The sequence below is a fragment of the Mirounga angustirostris genome, unplaced genomic scaffold (assembly GCF_029215605.1).
Source record: "Mirounga angustirostris isolate CCGP_5_RB_7025 unplaced genomic scaffold, mMirAng1.0.hap1 SCAF_9, whole genome shotgun sequence".
NCBI lineage: Eukaryota > Metazoa > Chordata > Mammalia > Carnivora > Phocidae > Mirounga > Mirounga angustirostris.
The window spans coordinates 83,162,863-83,184,478 of record NW_026991717.1 but is presented as its reverse complement, the minus strand read 5'-3'; the positions used below and the strand labels follow the sequence as shown (position 1 = coordinate 83,184,478).

At 41.8% G+C, this 21,616-nt stretch overlaps 1 protein-coding gene across 1 annotated transcript; it reads right to left on the bottom strand.

Moving 5' to 3' along the window:
- Positions 1-1,136: 1,136 nt before the first annotated feature.
- On the bottom strand, positions 1,137-1,526 carry LOC123862414 (large ribosomal subunit protein eL39-like). Its single transcript, XM_045901964.3, has one exon. The coding sequence runs from the start codon at positions 1,479-1,481 to the stop codon at positions 1,326-1,328; it is 156 nt and encodes a 51-aa protein (XP_045757920.1). The 5' UTR covers positions 1,482-1,526; the 3' UTR covers positions 1,137-1,325.
- Between the last annotated feature and the right edge of the window lie 20,090 nt (positions 1,527-21,616).

The following is a 21,616-nucleotide window of genomic DNA, read 5'->3' as shown; positions in this document are numbered from 1 at the left end:
GCATGTATTTGTTCATCTTTTTGTTCATTCACTCACTTGTTCAAAAACAATTGAATGGGGGCGCCTGGGTGGCTCAGTTGTTAAGCGTCTGCCTCTGGCTGAGGTCCTGATCCCAGGGTCCTGAGCCCCACATCCGGCTCCCTGCTCAGCGGGAAGCCTGCTTCTCCTCCCACTCCCCCTGCTTGTATTCCCTCTCTGGCTGTGTTTCTGTCAAATAAATAAAAAGAAATCTAAAAAAAAAAAAACAAAAAACAATTGAGTGAATGCATTCTATGTTTAGCATTCTTTACTGCCCTATAGGAACTGGGCTGAGAAGAGAAGAGAAGAAATATATGTAAATAGCCATAACACAAGGTGGGAAGTGTTCTGTGCTGGACTAGAAAATACATGATTAATTCCATTAATCTTGCTGTAAAAATAGCCCAGGGCCATTCAGATATACCACATGGATAGAGGGGAAGTCTGCTTGTTTTGCACACTGACAAATTGTCATCTTATTGATCACTATGTCAGAGGATTGAGCTAGAGCAGTTTGGGGAATATTAAATAATATCACTTTGGCATAAAAAGCTATGTCAAGGGACGCCTGGGTGGCTCAGTTGGTTAAGCGACTGCCTTCGGCTCAGGTCATGATCCCAAGGTCCTGGGATCGAGTCCCACATCTGGCTCCCTGCTCTGCGGGGAGCCTGCTTCTCCCTCTCCCACTCGCCCGCTTGTGTTCCCTCTCTCGCTGTCTCTCTCTCTATCAAATAAATAAATAAAATCTTAAAAAAAAAAAAAAACAGCTATGTCAAAATTAGACTTTTTTTAGCATATTAATTTCTCACATGCAGTTACATAATTCTTTTTTTTTTTTTTTAAAGATTTTATTTACTTATTTGAGAAAGAGCACGAGCCAGGGGAGGGGCAAGCAGATACCCTGCTTAGTGGGGAGCCCGATCACAGGACCCTGAGATCATGACCTGGGCCTAAGGCACTGAGCCACCCAGGCGCCCCTTAGCCACACTTTACATATTTGGTTGTCAAGGGACATTTCTATCACTGCAGAAAGTTCTGACAGTGCTATGCATGATCTGACAGGTGGGGCGATTCAGTCCTTCACAAATCAGAAACACAACAGCAGTAGAGCCGGAAGGTCTCACATTTATTACCGAACCAACCTACTGGTGCAGAGGCATAGTCACAGAGAAAAATCATTTCCATGATTAGACAAGTCTATGGCCAGGTAGGAAGGATGTTTACAGAATGATAGAACACATGATCTTCACACAGCTTAATTAAATACGTGTGCCAGTTAAGTGTGTCATCTCATGATGTGTGACGCCTTACAGACCCAGTTTTGTTCTTCTCCAGTGCCTCCTCTTGGAGTTGTACCTGATTTTATTACCAGTTTTCATCCGAATCCACTGGGGAATGGGACGATTCTGCTTTTGTTTCTTGGCCAGGAATCGCTTGATTCTGAAAGTCTTGTGAAAAGACATGGCGAGAAGCAGTCAGCCACGCAGAGCAGGATGGCGGCGAAAAAGAGAAAGCTAGTTACATAATTCTTTTTTTTTTTTAAAGATTTTATTTATTTATTTGAGAGAATGAGACAGAGAGCATGAGAGGGGGGAGGATCAGAGGGAGAAGCAGACTCCCTGCTCGGCAGGGAGTCTGATGCAGGACTAGTTACATAATTCTTTTTTTTTTTTTTAAAGATTTTATTTATTTATTTGACAGAGAGACAGCGAGAGAGGGAACACAAGCGCCCTAGGCGCCCCTAGTTTTTTTTTTTTTTTATAATATCATTTATTTTTTTTTAAGATTTTATTTATTTATTTGAGAGAGAGAGAATGAGAGACAGATAGTAAGAGAGGGAAGAGGGTCAGAGGGAGAAGCAGACCCCCAGCTGAGCAGGGAGCCCAATGTGGGACTTGATCCCAGGACTCCAGGATCATGACCTGAGCCGAAGGCAGTTGCTTAACCAACTGAGCCACCCAGGCGCCCTAATTACATAATTCTTAAAGCGTCTTGTATAAATGCATATTATACCACAAAAGATACATCTACTCTAGCAGGCAAAATTACATGGTGGAAAAGCCTGGCTTTTACAGTCATGTGTCATCAGAATATCTGCTCCTTTATTAGGTGCATGACCTTGGGCAAAGTATTAACTTTTGTGGGCCTCAGAGTCCTCATCTGAAAAATGGGAATAGTATCAAACTCTAAGGTTGTTGGATTATCCATCATCATCATCATCATCATAATAGCTAACATTTATTGAGAATTTACTATGGGCACTTCACATAGATTATCTCACAGATTATTCCTCCAAACAAGGCTAGTAATGCTATTACTCCTCTATTTAGTTTAGAAACTGTAGCCTAGAGCTTAAATAACTTGTCCAAGGTAAAATGACAAAGAAAGTGATAGAGAGGATCCAAACCCAGGCAGTCTTGATCTGTTACCCTTTTTTTTAAACAGCTTTATTGAGATATAATCCATATGTCATACAATTTACCCATTTAAAGTGTACAATTCATTGTTTTTTTTTAGTATAGTCACAGTTATGTAACCATCACCACAGTCTAATTTTATCTTTTTTTTTTTTTAAAGATTTATTTATTTATTTGAGAGAGCGAGAATGAGAGAGAGTACATGAGAGGGGGGAGGGTCAGAGGGAGAAGCAGGCTCCTCGCTGAGCAGGGAGCCCGATGCGGGACTCGATCCCGGGACTCCAGGATCATGACCTGAGCCGAAGGCAGTGGCTTAACCAACTGAGCCACCCAGGCGCCCCCACAGTCTACTTTTAGAACATTCTTATCCCCCATGCCCCACAAAAGAAGCCCCATACCCATTAACAATCACTCCACCTCAACCTCCTACTTTCAGCCCTAGGCAGCCACTAATCTGCTTTCTGTTTCTAGAGATTTGCCTATTCTGGACATTTCATATAAATGGAATCATAAGATGGGTGTTTTTTGTGATTGGTTTCTTAGCAGAATTCTTTCAGAGTTTATCCATGTCATTGCATATATCAGAACTTCATTCCTTTTTATGGCCAGCTAAAATAATATTCGATTGTACGGATATACCACTTTGGTTTATTTGTTCATCTGTTGATGGGCTCTTGAGTTGTTTCCACTTTTTCGCTCTCATAAATAAGAACATTTGTGTACAAGTTTTTTTGTGTACAGATGTAAGTTTTCATTTCTTGGCTACATATTTAGTAGTTATATGCTAGGTCATATGATAACTACATTTAAGTATTTAGGAAATTTTGTTTTAATTGTGAAAAAAAATTTTTTTTAAGATTTTTTTTTTTTCAGTAATTTCTACGCCCAGCGTGGGGCTTGAACTCACAACCCTGAGATCAAGAGTCACATACTCCATTGACTAAGCCAGCCAGGTGCCCCATAATTGTGAAAAAATGTTAAAGTTGAATAATAGTACAGAGTACCTGTATACCCTCCATTTGGATTCCGTAATTGTTAACATTTTGCCAGTTTTATATCCCTGCTTCCCCCACACATCCCTGCTTCTCCCTTCCTCCCTCCCGATCTCTCTCTGTCTCTGATTTCATTTTTTAGAGCCAGCTGCCTTTACTACTTTATATTCATCCCCAAATAAGTGAGTGAACATAGGTGAAATAGTATAATGCCTGGCCAATAATATCTACTCAATAAATGTAAATTCCCTCCTTTCCTCTTTTCCCCAATACTTAGAAATGTTATGTAGGACCCGGGCTGCAAGCTCTACATCAAGATAAGAGAAGTGAGATCTAAATAAAGACTTGTGAAACTTACTTTCCACAGTATTTCCGGACCAAGGTCAGTGGAACTAGGTAGGTGGCCATCCAAACTATGGTGATCTAGCTGTCCAATTTCTGGTTGATTTCATTAGGATGATAATTAGATAAAACAGCAAGATAAATTCTACGAATAGTTACATTAATAGAAAACAAAATAGACAAAATCCAAACTATCGCAACTGCTTCGGGTTTTTTTTTTTTAAGGTAGCAGGAAATTCAGCTCCTAGGATACATAAACCTATTTTTTTTTTTTAAGATTTTATTTACTTGACAGAGAGAGAGTGTGTACAAACAGGGGAAGCAGCAGAGGGAGAGGGAGAATCTCAGCAGGGAGCCCGATGTGGGGCTCCATCCCAGGGTCCTGGGATCATGACCTGAGCCAAAGGCAGACGCTTAACCGTCTGGGCCACCCAGGCACCCCAACATAAGCCTATTCTAAAGCAAGATAAGAGATTCCATTTACTAGTGCAGACTTTCATATCCCCACATTGTGTGTGCAGACATGAAGAAGGAGCTGTGAAGGAGAACTGAGCAAAGCTGAAGTTTTAGAAAGAATGCTAAGAGGAAAGGTTCATTTCCTCCTGGACAGTGACATAGAACACATGAAAAGTAGGGCAGCACATGACTTACTTATTATTGATTTATTTATAAGAATCAATCATAACATTGGATCCCTGGGGGCTCTAGAACAATCTTCATGGCAGTGAAATTCCCTTGCTTTCCAAGAAACTATTGGGCTTACTGGAATTTTTATGAATTCCAGACCTGCCATCCGTAATTTCAGACATCAGACCCTTAGCAGCCACTTTTTTTTTTTTTTTAGGATTTTATTTATTTATTTAAGAGAGAGAGAGCACAAGCAGGAGGAGCGGCAGGTAGTGGGAGAGGGAGAAGCAGGTTCCCCGCTGAGCAGGGAGCCCAATGTGGGACTCTATCCCAGGACCCTGGGATCATGACCTGAGCCAAAGGCAGATGCTTAATCGACTGAGCCATGCAGGCGCCCTAGCACCTACTTTTTATCCAGCTATATTCCTGGAGCAGAGGTTTTCTCCTCACTGCTGAGATAAGTCCGGGGAGATTATGCCTACTCTTGGTCTTGTAGACACCCAGGTCTGCTGCTTGAATCCCACTGGGCCTGACCCTGAGATTCTGAGCCCTGGCTGTGTATCAAAGAGAGACCATTATTACACCTAACAAATTAATGGTTTCTTAATATAATCTAATATCTGATATATATTCAAATTTCCCTAATTGTCCCCAAAATGTCTTTTTACAGCTTGTATATTTGAACCACTGTCCAACAAAGTCCACATATTACATTTGGTTTTTGTTCTTCCTAAGCCTCCTGTAATCTAGAACAGTCTCCAACAACCTTTTTTTTCCCTTTTTTTAATGCCACTGACTTGTTGAAGAAACTCAATATGTCCTGTAGAATGTCCCACCTTCTGGATTTGTCTCATGGTTTCCTGTGAGGTCATTTTCCTTGTTTCCCTATTCCCTGCATTTCCTGTAAGCTGGCAGTTAGATCTAAAAGGTTGGTTAGACTCAGGCTAAACATTCTTTTTTTTAGTAAAGATTTTTTTTTTTATTTATTCATTTGAGAGAGAGAGACAGTGCACAAGCAGGGGGAGGAGAGGCAGAGTGAGAGAGAGAAGCCGACTCCCCACTAGGTTGGGAGCCTGACATGGGGCTCGACATGGGGCTTGATCCCAGGACCTGGAGATCCTGACCCTAGCCAAAGGCAGAGGCTTAACCATCTGAGCCACACAGGCTAAACATTTTTTTTTTTTAATTTTATTTATTTATTTGACAGAGAATGAGAGAGAACACATGAGAGGGGGGAGGGTCAGAGGGAGAAGCAGACTCCCTGTGGAGCAGGGAGCCCGATGCGGGACTCCATCCAGAGACTCCAGGATCATGACCTGAGCCGAAGGCAGTCGCTTAACCAACTGAGCCACCCAGGTGCCCACACAGGCTAAACATTTTTGATAGGATTATTTCCTAGATGATTCTGTGTCCTTCTTACTGCATCATATCAGGTGCACACATTATCGGGTTGTCCCACTGATAATGAGTTCATGACTGATCAGTGTGGTCAGATGATCACAGTCTGATCCTCCCATTACACAGTTGTGTTTTCCCCTAGGACCAGTAAACTAATCTAAGGGATGATACTTTGGTTCTTCTAGTAACTGCCACCATGTGCCATGCTGAGTCCTGGAAGATTAAAGGGAAAACAAAAGAAAGGATTATCTTTGCCTTTCTGGTTTGAATCAATGGATTGAAACAAAATATATTGTCTGATCACAATGGAGTGAAATTAGAAATTAATAATGACAAGTAATTTAGGAAATTCCCAAATATGTGGAAATTAAACTCGTAAATTTTAAGTTAAACCAAGATTATAAAAATTGGTTCTTTGCAAAAGAAGAAAAAGATTTCCTAACCCAGCTTCATGACTGTACTACCTCCCACAAACTTGCTTTTTTGTCCGTATTCCTGACTGAAGTCTGTGCCTTTAGTTCTGCAAGTCAGAAGCCGGGCAGCAGTCCCACACCTCCTTCTCCCTCACACTTTCTTAACCAATCCATCACCAATCCTCCAAATCTTACCTTCTAGAAGATCTCTCAGATTTGTTCACCTCTTCCGTGCCCCTGGCCCAGGCTGCTATCATCTCTCACCAGGATTATTGTCAAGCTTCCTCACAAGCTTCCTCATGCTGCATCTCCCGCATGTCCTCCATACAGTAAGCAGAGGAATCTTTCCAACTCAGAGTTCATCCTGTTTACAATCCTTCAGTCTTTTTACATTTTAGGATAAAGATCAAGATCTTCAATGAGGGGGGCCTGGGTGGCTCAGTCAGTTAAGTGGTTGACTCTTGATTTTGGCTCAGATTGTGATCTCAGGGTTGTGAGATGGAGCCCCACAGTGGGCTCCATGCTCAGTGGGGAGTCGGCTTGAGATTCTTTCCCTCTACTACCGCCCCCCCCCCCGCCCCCATGCCCCGGCTTGCACTCACACATGCGTGTGCGCATGCATGCTCTCTCTCTAAAATAAATCAATTAATAAATCTTTAAAAAAAAAAAAAAGACCTTCAATGAGGCCTGTAGGCACCAACCTCCACCCTTTTGCTACCTCCCCCACCTGTCTAGCTCCCATACCCTCTTGCTTTCCAGGCTACATCTACTCTAGCTGTGCTGACTGCTCCACAAGTGCCCTGTGCTGCTTCCTGTTATGGGACCTTTGCGCTTACTGTTCCCACTGCCTAGAATGCTCTTTTCCAGCATCCTTGCTCATCCAGCTCCTACTTTTCACTTAGATCTCAAGCCCATTATTACTTCTTTGGAGAGGTTTTCTGTAATCCCCCAGATGAAAGCAGACTCTCTGGTGGTATATGCTCTCAGCAACATGTGCCTTTCCTTTTTATCACAGTATGTATTTACAGGGATTTTTGTGCTCAGTGGGTTAATGTGGATTAAATCTCCTTCACTGGATTGCTAACTCCCCAAAAGATGAGACCATGCCTCTTTTGCTCACCACTATCTCTCTTATATCTAGCATAGTAGCTAGTACATACTAGGAGCTCAATATATATTTGACCATTCATAAGAATAGAACAAAACTATATGTAGAGGTTTACCACAATTTATTTATGGTAGAAGAAAAGGTATCAACATAAAGATTAAATGATAGGAAATTTACATAATGAAATGTGGCCATTAAAAATCATGTTTCTGAGTAATATTTAATGATATTGGAAAATACTCATTACATCTTGTTAGATTAAAAAGACATGATGGGGGACGCCTGGGTGGCTCAGTCGTTAAGTGTCTGCCTTAGGAACCTGCTTCTCCCTCTCCCTCTGCCCCTCCCCCCCACTCATTCTCACTCAAAGTTCTTTTTTTTTTTTTTAAGAATTTTATTTATTTTTGTAAGAGAAAGAGAGAACGCAGGAGCCCCTGGGGCGGGGGGGAAGGAGAGGTAGACTCTCTGCTAAGCAGGGAGCCAGATGCGGGACTCCATCCCAGGAGCCTGGGATCAGGACCTGAGCCCAAGGCAGACGCTTAACCTACTGAGCCACCCAGGTGCCTCTCAAATAAATAGAATCTTAAAAAAAAAAAAAAAAAAGACATAAATGTGGAGTAAGAGTCCTATTTATTGATATTTTTATTTTTTATTTTTAAAAAGATTTTTATTTATTTATTTGACAGAGAGACAGTGAGAGAGGGAGCACAAGCAGGGGGAGTGGGGGAGGGAGAAGCAGGCTTCCCACGGAGCAGGGAGCCCGATGTGGGGCTCGATCCCAAGGCCCCGGGATCATGACCTGAGCCGAAGGCAGACAGACGCTTAACGACTGAGCCACCCACCTGCCCCTATTGATATTTTCAAAAGTAGAATTATTCAGTATAGTTTCGTTCCCTGCTTTTCAGTTAACATTGTATGAAAATATATATTGTATATATGCAAAAGATATATATGCAGAGAAAAAGGTTGAAAATAATGTTAATGGTGGTTTATTTCAGTAGACAGGATTTCAGGGAAATTGGTTTCTTCAGACTTTCTGTATTTTCCAAATATTTTTCAATAAACACATACGTTTTTATAATTAGGCAGCTGTGATTAAGAACATGGACTCTGCTCTACCTCTGCCACCTAGACGTTGAGTGACCTGGGCAAGTCACTTAACTTCCCCTCAGAAGAATGCCTACCCACAAGGTTGTTGCAAGAAGCAAACGATATAATACTTATAAATCACTTAGTACAATTTCCGGCACATCAATAAATAGCAGCTCTTATTGTAGATTTTGATCTGATAAAAAAGGTTAACTTAAAAAAAAAAAAAGGCTTTCCTTGGAAAAGAAAAAATGAAAAACAAGGGGTGCCTGGGTGGGTCAGTTGGTTAAGCATCTGCCTTCGGCTCAGGTCATGATCCTGAGACCCTGGGATCGAGCGCCGCATCAGGCTCCCTCTCCCCCTGCCTGCCGCTCTCCCTGCTTGTGCTCTCTCTCTCTGTCAAATAAATAAATAAAATCTTTTTTAAAAAAATGAAAAAACCCACACTAGTTTCAATTATATTTTTAAAAAGAAAAGAATGAACATTGCAAAAGTTAAGGACTGCTAGACCTGGAGGATCAGCAGTAGGAAGCAAGATCATTGAAATTCAGGAAATTAAGTCCTGAGTCACTTTCTGAAAAGCAAAAACAAAACCCTTATGTTGCCAACTTAAAGAGAGGTGAGAAAGGCGGCTTGGAATGGATTCATCTACTGAAGTATGGCTGCTAGAGCAGAGCCCCTCAGAGCTGTTCATACCGTGCTCTCAAGCAGGAAAGAATTCAGCCCAACTGTTTGACTTGGCCAACATCGTGGCCAGCTCTGGAAGCCGGGTAACCCCCGACTCGATGGGTACAGACTTACACAACCTCCAGCTTCTCCATAGCAGATGGCAGTTTGGCTCCACCACCGGGTGGATAAAATGTAAGCTGTCCAGAATTTGTGCCTCACGTTCCAGTAAGGGCAGTGTGGAGTCAGAGACCAACTTTGTAACAAGGGTTAGGTTTTCTGTGTGGAAAGACCTGGTTTGAATCTCAGCTCCCACGCTTCCCCAGTTTTACGACTTGGGGCTAAAATGTAATCACTCATGAGCTTTGTTTTCTCCCCTGTGGCTGGGAATGATAATTCCTACCTCAGCAGGAGGCTGTGCAGAGGGAGGGAGGTGATGTATGTAGAAGCTTAGGACAGAGCTTGACAGCTGGCAGGAGCCATGTGTTAAGTTCCCACCTCCAGTGGTGACCCTGTGCGTGGGGCAGGACCAAGAGCACCATGCTTATATCTGAACACAGGGAGACATACGGCCCAGTTTCTTCACAGGGCACATGTCCAGCCAAAGGGCTTGCTGCCAAGTGGTGGAGGCCTTCAGAGAGGGGATCGCCGCCAACCCCCGCCTTCAGGAAGCAACATTCCTAAGCAGCCCTTCCAGCCATTAGAACAGTTCAAACTGTTATTAGTTTTAAATAGACAATGATCACATCTGCTTTCTTGAATGATTATACCTCCAAAATTTCTAAATATAAACTTAAACCATGATAATCCTTACACACACACACACACACACAGAATCCTTGAATCAGAAGAGTGATTTTCATTACCAGTCACAGCTTTTCCCCCACTTTTGACTTTGAAAAATTTCAAACATACAGAACAGTTAAATGAACGGTACAATGAACACCATATGCCGTTCCGTTAGATTTATGAGTAGAATTTCACTGCATTTGCTTTCTCTTGTTCTGTTTTTAATTTTTAACTTTTTGCTGAACCATTTAAGAGTTAATTATAGATGCTGTGACACTTCATCCCCAAATACTTCAGTGTGTATTTCCTAAGAAGAAGGACATTCCTCCTATATAACCGCAGAATGAGTATCTCACTCAGGAAATTTAACATAAATGCACTAGTATTATCTAATATATAGTCCATATTCAAATGTTCCCAATTATCCCAATAATATCCTCCACAGGTTTACAAAAAATATAGACTTCAAAAAGCAAAAAGGAAAAAAATCGTACATTGCATTTAATTGTCATGTCTCATCCAGTTATTCTAAAGTTTAGCACTTGCCCCTTTGGTGCTAAAGCTGTTGTTTTCCTCTTAATTTTTATTTATATACTGGGCCTCATAACTAAATATGGGCCCCAGCAATGTTTCATTTTCATTTCTGATCCCTATACTTTTTTAAAAAGGTGGCTTGTCCTGAAAATAATCCCATTATTTTTTCGTTCTTAGCTTTTTCAGTTCTTAGCCTATTTACATGGAGTAACAAATGTTAACGGCATCTACACAATGACAGGTCTGAGGAGGGAAAGGATGGGGCATTCCGCTTGGGGCATGTTCAAGTCACAGTAATGACAGAACTTTCCCGTGACAAGCCCAATAGGATGTGATTAGAGATGGGAACCTGATCCTCTTCCTAGGTAAGGTAAAGAAAGTCACTTACAGAGAAGTGCAAGGGGAAGCCACAGAATGGGTGACTTCCCCAGAAGAGGGACTATTCTTGAGGAGGCTAGTCTGAAACTGGGGAGAGGCAAAGCAGCAGGGTATGCTGGACACCCAGCAAAACGAGGGGACTGGGGTACAGAGGTAATGAGGGACAAACAACGAATCCCACCCCTGAGCTGCTTATGGTTTTTAATTCAAGGTGCAAATTAATTCTCAAGACCAGGCTGGGAGAGGGGCTGGGGGACTCAGAGCTATGCCAGCTGGGGAGTCAGATCAGGTAACCTTCTGGAGGAACAGGGTGGAGGTTAGCCTAGAGGTGCAAAGCCTCAGATCTCCTGGGGCAAAACTCCTTTAGGTAAGAAAACCAGAAAAAGAACCAAGAATAATCATCAAGAAGGGAAGTTGCAGAGGAGACTGGGAAGGGACAAGCTGGGGGACAACAGCCAATTCAGTTGGGATGGCCAGAGAACAAATGGAAAGAATCTGTGTCCTTGACAACATTGAGACACCAAATTAACCAACTCCAAAGCCGCCCCACCTCTGAACTTCTTGTTATGTAAAATAATACATTTCCGCACTGTTAAAAAACGAGGTAACCTAAGTCCTTGGAGTAAGGAACTCCCCAAAAGAGCGTATTTACCAGAAAGTCTTAAGAACCAAGAGAATGAAGGAAAAATATCAAATAAGTGAACAGAACATAGTCACAATGACTGCAGCAAATCCTCTCAGCTTAGGAACTCTATCTTATACATACAATTACATTTGAAAGTTTATGAAGAACAAGCCTGTTAGGCAGTAATACAGTGATTTTTATTTTTTATTATTTTTTTAAAAATTTCTATATTTAAGTAATCTCTACACCCAGTGTAGGGCTCAAACTCACAACCCCGAGATAAGAGTCCCATGCTCCACCGACTGAGCTAGCCAGGCACCCCTCCATTTTTTTTTTTTTTAAGATTTTATTTATTGAGAGAGCGGGAAAGTACAAGCAGGGGGAGCTGCAGAGGGAGAGGGAGAAGCAGGCTCCCCGCTGACCAGGGAGCCCAGATGATGCAATGATGCGGGGCTTGATCCCAGGACCCTGAGATCATGACCTGAGCTGAAGGCAGACGAGCTCAACCGACTGAGCCACCCAGGAGCCTCCCCTCAGTGATTTTTAAAGGACCAGAGAGAAAAGGCCAACAAAAGGAAAATCTGCTATATAGGCCCTCAGTTTCTTAAGACAAACCATATGAATATATATACACATCTATGTATAAGTATACATAAATGTGTTTATTGTGAATACACCTACATATATGTGCACACACTCACGTATACCCGACACATACATACACATATGTGCATGTAATACACTCTATATGTATATACACACAAAATTTACCCTGCACAGGAGGCATGGATGAATCCATAAGCAGTTCTGATGATTCAGGTGGTGACAGGGAAAGCAGGGTACCCACCGCTGGAGGTTGAAAAGTTTAAGGTGCTCTTGCCACCTAATGAGGGGATTTTTGCCAGAATAACTAGAATAAATAGAGCTTTCACAATGCTCCAGTTTTCAGGTTTCAAAAGCAGCGGGAGTAACTGAGGGGAAGCGTCCCGCACTGTTCCCACTGTCGTGCTTCTCTGCGGTCAACTCTTCTCAGCAGATCCTGAATCATCAGGGGGAGATTACTGAGCCCTTTTTGTGTCTAACAATTAACCCCAGAGTATTTCAATGTACTGGTACAGTTTTACTGCAGAGTTGTTTACGGACCGTGAATGAATTTAACAGGCTCTAGTTACTGATGAATCACAGACCTGTACCCCTGAAACAAATAATACGGTATATGTTAATAATAATAATGATGATAAAGAAAACAGGCTCTAGTTTACAAATTCAACTGTAAAATTTTCAAACTTATTTCCTTCAACGTGTTGTGAAGATAGCCTATTCTGGAGTTATGGAGAAGAAAGGGGGATGTATATTTTCACCCCTCTCGCCCTCAACCATTTAGATGAGACAGCCGTAGTTCATTTAGAGACTAGTAGTATTGACTAGCTCTTCCCTGTTCTTCAGACCCTCTAACCTCCAGGGGTGGTGCTGCTCGGGATTCGAACAGCTGAGCATTTCCAACATAGTATTCCCTACATGGTGTCAAATGACTGGGGATGAAGTTTTGGTGACTGGATGGTTTATTCACTTAGTCATCGTTGTTCCATCAGGGGAAACAATAAGAGGCTTTTGTTTGTGTTTCTGTGTGTAGGGTGTGAGGGATGAAGAGAAGAAAATAGCCATATAATGAAATCTTGGTCCTCTTTTTTTCTTCTCTCAAAAGAGGTCTTTATCTTCAAATTACTATAAATATATCATAAATATATCATAAAAAATACTGCACTGTGGTTCTTTCTACATTGTTTCTTCATATTTTCCTGGAAAGTTTTTTTCCTTTTTTATTAAAAAAAAAGTAATACATGAGTATGTTCTAATCCTAAAACATTCAAACATTACAAAAGCATACAGAGTGAAAAACAAAGGTCTCCCTTCATTGCCCTCGCCCAACCCTCCTCTCCCACCATTCAGCCCCTACAAAAAAGTTCTTTAAAAAAAAAAACCTCTATTACCACAGTTTGGGGCACTTTCATAACAACAGATGGCATATTGTAAGCAACAGGCAAATTCCAAAATATAAGCAATCAGAAATCACTGAACATGAACCTCACTGTGGAACACATTCTCAGAAAGTGCCAGGACAAGTCATGGCAGAGTGACTCAGTACAGATCAGGGAGCCCCCCCCCCGCCCCCTGAAAAACAGACACGTGGAGCCAGGAACACCTGGGTTTTGGTTCTGGATGTCCTTGAACTAACTGGATATCCTTGAGCAACTTTTGTTTCCCCAGGTAGGCATGTCAGTAGGAGCATGAAATGAGATTGTGTGTAAGTGCCTGAGGACTGCTAAGTTTTTGGCAAATACTAGTTTTCCTCCCACTTCCAGAGGGACTTTGCTGCATCTAGAGCACACATTGGTTTATTTCTGCTGAAGTTCTACTTATGTCTCCATGTTTATGGGGAAAATTATAATTCTATTTGTACACTGTTTATAAAAGGTGAAAAAGAGCCTGCTTTGCTCTCCTGCCAAGCTGCTCAAAGCACGTTGGTGTTTTTATTTAGAGGCTAATGTAGAAATAGCTCTGCACTGCATTTGGGTTCAGGCAATGTATGTGGTGGATTCAGGCAAGAGCGTCCAGGATCAAGAAATCCTGATAATCATGGGTTTGTTACCTCTTGGAATCCTGTATCATTAAGCGACTGATTCAAAGAAGTTGAATAATGGGGCAACAATGATGCAAGAACATTGGGTATTTTTTAATTATTCGTGTAATATTAACATGGCTACTTGGGAGTTCAGAAGTTTTGGTTTTTGTCACCAAGAAAACTACGATCATCCAAGGGGCAAGCTCATAATAAGGTGAAGAGATTACGGCTTCTGGACTGATCCACGAGGGTTTTCTGCAGTCTTTGAAGCCTGGAGTGCCCTCTACTGGTTACCTTCCAGAGAGCCAGGCAGCTAATGGTTTCACGGAGAACTCCCAGTTTTTGAAACACCGTAAATATAACCCTTTCTCTCTGCAACTTCCCTACTGAGTGACTTTTTTTTCTGAAGGCTTATCCTCTGAAAGAGAGCAATAACTTTTTTCTTGGAACCAACTTGATTCCTTAATCAGAAGTGTGTCTGAGATGCCATTTAAATGTCAATTACCTGCTAGATCCTAATTTCTAAAATAATCAACATGTCAGAAGAACTAAATGCAACAAAGTGATCCCCAGATATTTAACTGGATTTTACATTTTAGAAATATGTTTTGTTGTAAGGTACGCATTTTTTAATGTACACTAGTCTCTCCATACTTGTCTTTCAACTTCCTGTGAACCTGTAATTATTGCAAGATAAAAAGTTGAAAAAAAAATCTAGTGACTACTTTGCAGCTTTAAATCATTGAAATCTTTCTTTGAACTTGTTGAACCATAAAAGAAAGAAAATGCCAATGACAGAGATAGAAAAATGTGCATCATTTGAGATTTGTATTCTCTACTATTTTTCTTTCCCTGCTTTTGCCAGTAGCCCTTCCTGATGTTTTGAAGGACTTGCAAGGGTCCAGCAAGAACAGGTATGCCCACACTCACTGGTTATCACAGCTAACTGGACTTCTAATGTGAACTAGCTCACTGCTTTTCACACATGCGTTTAAAAGCAGAACCCTTATCTTCTAGTGCAGTGTAACCCAGAATTCATCCACTTTTCATTCATCCATGCATTCATTTATTCCCCAGTTATTGAGCACCTATTCTGTGACCATGCACTGTCCATATGTCATGAGTATGTGCCGCTTCTACCAGATGGGGGTCCAAAATATAATCACATTCCTTTTAACATTAAAACTAAACAACTCTACCACATGCACACACGTGCAGACCAATCCCAGGACCGTGTCTTTTTTCCTTCCCCAGAATTCCTCTCTGTAATACCTCCATGAACTCCAGGGAGCAGACTCAGGCTGGGACCCAGTCTTCCTCTTGCTTGCCTACTGGTCTCTGCTGGGAGTGTGGAGACTCAGATTTGGACTAGTTTCCACCACCCCCAGCACTGCCCTGGATTGTACAAACATACACACACACACACACACACACACACAGCTCCAATGAGTCCTAGAAGAGGGAAGGAGGATGTCCTTCCCCACCCAGTTTATTTATTTATTTTAAAGATTTTTTTTTTTAATTTATTTATTTGGCAGAGAGAGACACAGCGAGAGAGGGAACACAAGCAGGGGGAGTGGGAGAGGGAGAAGCAGACTTCCCGCCGAGCACGGAGCCCAATGGGGGGCTCGATCCCAGGACCCTGGGATCATGACCTGAGCCGAAGGCAGACACTTAATGACTGACCTACCCAGGTACCCTCCCACCCAGTTTAATGCACACAAAGGGCAGATATCCCAAACTGCTCTTTAAACACACACACACACACACACACACACACACGGCCCAAAGCCCAGACTTCCCCTGGCGGCTAGAATACCCAGTCTTGCATGCATGACCTCCGAAGTCTTTAAAATCAAGTAGCCTGTCTTTGATCTGGAATTATCAGTCACATCCTTGGTTACTCTGTTCCATATAAAGCAGAGAACAGAGATGCCTTTGTTGAAGTAGGGATGGGGCTCTGTCTCTTTCCTCCTGTCCTTTCTCTGTATCTCTCCCCTCCCAGGTTGGTGGCCATTGAGGTACCACTTGGAACTGTGATGTTTTGTGAAATACAGGTTGAAAGCCACTGATCTAGCGGTACCCAGCTGGCTCAGTCAGAAGAGCGGGCGACTTGATCTTGGGGTTGTGAGTTTGGGCCCCACATTGAGTGTAGAGAGTACTTAAAAATAAAATCTTAAAAAGAAACAAGGCCACTAATCTATTTTAAAACTCTTATTTTACAGATGAGAAAAATGAGACCAAAAGTGTTCTAAACTGTTGATTTGGAACTCAAGCTGAGATCTCCAGGTTCCACACCCCTTGCTCTTTTGGTTGTGTTGTATTGTTTCCTTTTTTTTGTCCCTATGAAGATTCATTTGTTTTATGTCTCATTCCTTCCAAGCACAACTTTAGGTAGTTATTCCTTAAAAAGCAATCTCATAAGACTCTGGACTCTGAGAAACAAACTGAGGGTTTTAGAGGAGAGAGGGGTAGGGGGATGGGTTAGCCCAGTGATGAGTATTAAAGAGGGCACATACTGAATGGAGCACTGGGTGTTACATGCAAACAATGAATCATGGAACACTATATTAAAAACTAACGATGTAATTTATGGTGACTAACAAAACATAAAAAATAAAAATTTTTTAAAAAGCGATCTCATAATTGGATGTTTACGGCCAACAATAGTTTGGTAAATTGCTTCTATCAAGATGTATCTGTTGGGGCGCTTGGCTGGCTTAGTCGGTTAAGCGTCTGCCTTTGGCTCAGGTCATGATCTTGGGGTCCTGGGATCTGAGCCCCGCATCTGGCTCCCTGCTCAACGGGGAGTCTGCTTCTCCCTCTCCCTCTGTTCCTCCCCCCTCCCCCACCTCCCCCGCTCATGCTCTCTCTCTCTCTCTCTCAAATAAATAAAATCTTTTTTTTTTTTTTAAAAGATTTTATTTGACAGAGAGAGAGAGACAGCGAGAGAGGGAACACAAGCAGGGGGAATGGGAGAGTGAGAAGTAGGCTTCCTGCAGAGTAGGGAGCCTGATGTGGGGCTCGATCCCAGGACCCTGGGATCATGACCTGAGCTGAAGGCAGACGCTTAATGACTGAGCCACCCAGGTGCCCCATAAATAAAATATTTTTTTAAAAAAAGATGTAGGGCGCCTGGGTGGCTCAGTTGGTTAAGCGACTGCCTTCGGCTCAGGTCATGATCCTGGAGTCCCGGGATCTAGTCCCGCATCGGGCTCCCTGCTCGGCGGGGAGTCTGCTTCTCCCTCTGACCCTCCCCCCTCTCATGTGCTCTCTGTCTCTCTCATTCTCTCTGTCTCAGATAAAATCTTTAAAAAAAAATAAAATAAATTTAAAAAATAAAATAAAAAAATAAAAAAAAGATGTATCTAAGTCAGGAGGAAACAGCACACTCAAATTAGGATAATTCAAGGTGGGGTAATAAAGGTACAATTTACACAAGTGTGTGCAGTGTGTAGGGAGACCACCAGCGATAACAGTATCAGGGCTAGTCCTACCTGTTGGCCAGAGAGGGAGCACACAATCCAGAGAGACGTGGACTCTGCCAGAAGAGGAGTGTGGCCTTTGGTCAAGGGACATAGGCAGCCCAAGGTGACCTTTCAGGGATGCAGTTGGATAACTATAACACCACCTTCACTGTCTTCTCGTCCTCCAATCTCTGCTGGAACTCTTCACTGGTTGAACCCAACTGGAAGTCAAAGACATTGAACAGATTATATGGGTCAGTCACTCTACAGAGGGCAAAGGGTGAAGAGTAGATCTGGAGGGCAAATGGATATCCTTTCTACAAAGTTATACAATTTAGCAAGTAGTCAGAGCTGGGTATTACACCAAGATTCTAGAAGGAAAAAAAAAAAAGAACACAAATCATTTTAGTCTCTACCTTTCCTGCCACAGCCAATCAGTGACTTAATGGAGGCAGTCCTGTCTTTTATAAACACTTTTTGATCCATTTCTCTAACCTCCAGCTTGATTGCCACTCACTTAGTTTTGGTCCCTACCACATCATACCTGGATGGGATGATAGCTTCCTGACTAGCACCCTGCCTTTAATTTCCCAACTTCCACACCACAGGTGGTATTATTTCTAAGATGCAAGTCTGGCTATGTATTTCTCTGCTTAATACCCTTCAATGACTTGAATCACCTCAGTGCATTCTGTATCAGTAATAATTTATCTTAAAATGTAGTGGCTTAAACCAACAATAATCATGTTTTCTCTCTCATTGTTTCTATGAGTCAGGAATTTGGAAAGGGCTTGGCCTTGGATTCTGTCATGAGGATGCAATCAGATTTTGGCCAGGCCTGCAGTTGTCAGAGACAAGAATCCCTGGGGCCATCTTGGAGACTGGCTATGACACATACCTGGACAACGTCTAATCCTAAGGTGTCCTACAGGGCCATTCACTCTTGTCATCGGGAACAAGGACCTGCCATGTCCTAGTACGTCTCAAGTTTGCTATTTTAGAAGTAAGAGGTATTTCTTAATTGACTCATTTACTCCTCAGTCCCAGGAATTAGAGGTAAGGTGTATACTCTAGTGATTCATTTATTTTAATTTTCTTGGGGAAACTGGGTTAGTGCCACTTAAAATAAAGCATTCTTGGAGCATTTGGCTAGCTCAGTCAGTGGAGCATGCAACTCGATCTCAGTGTTGTGAGTTTGAGCCCCACATTGAATGGCATGAAGATTACTTTAAAAATATAAAATTTAATTTAAAAAATAAAGCGTTCTTTGGTTAGTATTATTGACAAATGCAAAATTATCTTTAAGTCAGGTATATAAAACAATACATTAAATTAAATAGATACATTAGAGCAACATAACATACTTAACATATTTAGTTTAATTCATTTAATGTATTTGACAATTTAAATATAACATAATCAGGGGTGCCTGGGTGGCTCAGTCGGTTAATCCTCTGCCTTCGGCTCAGGTCATGATCCTGGGGTCCTGGGATTGAGCCCCACATCGGGCTCCCTGCTCAGCGGGGAGCCTGCTTCTCCCTCTCCCTCTGCTGCTCCCCCTGCTTGTGTGTGCTCTCTCTCTCTGTCAAATAAATAAATAAATAAATCTAATTAATTAATTACTATTTAAACCCAAAATTCAGTTAATTAAATTTACTAAATATTTCTCATCTCTTTTTTCCTAAGACAAGATAATCACAACATTCATTTCCTCCTATAGCAGGTCCCAGCCCAATTCTTGGTATAAAGTAGATGGCCATTAAATATTTGTTGAGTTAGATTGAATAATACAAGGAGTAAATAATCCCCAGCCTTTCCTTTGCAGTTCCTTCTGAATTTCTGCAGAGCAGGGGACACTCTTGTGTTCTAGGCCCCTTGCTAACAAAGAACAATGAAAAAAGAGACAAACCAAAAAACAAACTTAACTATAGAGAACAAACTGATGATTACCAGAAGGGAGGTGGGTGGGAGGGATGGGTGAAATAGGGGAAGGGGATTAAGAATACACCCTTTATAGTGGGCACTGAGTGATGCATAGAATTGTTGAGTCACTATATTGTACACTTGAAACTAAGATAACACAGTATGATAACTACACTGGAATTTTTTTAAAAAATTTAAATTAAAGCCAAGCCATCAACACAAGTAATTGTGGTATGTTAAAATAAATAAATAAAAATTAAAAATATAAAGTTTTTATAGGACGTAGGTTATTGTTGATGTGCACATTTAATACACTGCCTTTTTTGTTTCCCCCAATATGCTACCAGTATATCCTAGAATTGAAGAAATACATTGTCAAAGATGTGGCCCATGTCTCTTGCTTCCCTGTGGCCTGTTCAAGAATGTGATGACTAGGGGCGCCTGGGTGGCTCAGTCAGTTAAACCGCTGCCTTCGGCTCGGGTCATGATCCCAGGGTCCTGGGATCGAGCCCTGCATCGGGCTCCCTGTTCAGTGGAGAGCTTGCTTCTCCCTCTCCCTCTGCCTGCCTCTCTGCCTACTTGTGCTCTCTATCTCTCTGTCAAATAAATAAATAAAAAATCTTAAAAAAAAAAAAAAAAGAATGTGATGACTATGACAATTACATATGCTTTGTAAAGCTGGACTGACATCCTGTTGTCTTCCAGGAACTTCCTGACTTTCTGCCATATATCTACATTTGCAAAATGCATCTGCAGAGTTAAGCATTTTTAATCTTGAGAGCTTAATGCACTTTAGAGGAGGGAGAGGGGGAAAAGCACTTTAGAGACTCTGGTTTCTATTCTGTAGTTAACATGGGTATAATATGCAATCTCTTACATGTTAAAGAAAGGACTGTTGATTTTCCTGGAAAAACATTTTTTCTCTTCATATAATAACTTAAGCACATTTACTTCAGGGCTGTTAGTCCTTTCATCATTATCACCATCATCACCATCACCATCATTACAATGTATGTGTAATGAGGGGGAGAAAAATTAACACCCCATTGTTCCTTCCAGAGTTAAAACTGTTATAGTTTAGGAGCACATTTTTATTTTTTTTCTTCTTTCTTTTTTTCAAGTTTTTATTTAAATTCCAGTTAGGTAAGGGGTGCGTGGGTGGCTCAGTCAGTTAAGCAACTAACTCTTGATTTTGGCTCAGGTCATGATTTCAGGGTCGTGGGATTGAGCCCCGAGCCCCAGTTGGGCTCCACACTCAGTATGGAGTCTGCTTGAGATTGTCCCTCTGCCCCTCTTGCTCATGCTTCCTCTCTCTCTCTCTCTCTCTCAAACAAATCTTTAAATTCCAGCTAGTTAACATACAGTGTAACATTAGTTTCAGGTATACAATTAAGTGATTCATCACTTACATACAATACCCAGTGCTCATCGCAAGTGCCCTCCCTCATACCCATCACCCATTTAGCCCATCCCCTCACCAACTTCCCCTCCAGCCACCCTCAGTTTGTTCTCTATAGTTAAGAGTCTGGCTTGCCTCTCTTCTTTTTCCCCTATGTTCATCTGTTTTGTTTCTTAAATTCCACATACAAGTGAAATCATATGCTATTTGTCTTTCTCAGATTGACTTATTTCGCTTAACATAATACATTCTAGCTCCATCCAGGTTGTTGCAAATGGCAAGGTTTCATTCTTTTTTTATGGCTGAGTAGTATCCCATTGTATACATATACCACATCTTCTTTATCCATTCATCAGTCGTTGGACATTTGGGCTCTTTCCATAATTTGGCTATTATTGATAATGCTGTTATAAACATCAGGTGCATGTATTTTGTCAATCAGTATTTTTGTATCCTTTGAGTAAATACCTAGTAGTGCAATTGCTGGATTGTAGGGTAGTTCTGTTTTTAACTTTTTGAGGTACCTAGGAGCACATTTTAAAATTAATTATGAAGAGGAGACTTCGAGGAATAACTTGGATGACCTAGAGCCAGTAAAGGAAGAGCTACAGTGCTCTATAAGAAATGAACAAGAGGGGCACCTGCGTGGCTCAGTCGGTCGAGCCTCTGCCTTCGGCTTGGGTCATGATCCCAGGACAATGGGATCAAGCGCCTGCATTGGGATCCCTGCTCAGTGGGGAGTCTGCTTCTCCCTCTCTCTCGGCCCCTCCCCCTGCTTGTGTGCTCTCTCTCACTCTCTCTCACCCTC

What these genes read in the sequence shown, in the direction of transcription:
- LOC123862414 (XM_045901964.3), bottom strand. Translation starts at nt 1,481, where the DNA reads ATGTCTTTTCACAAGACTTTCAGAATCAAGCGATTCCTGGCCAAGAAA.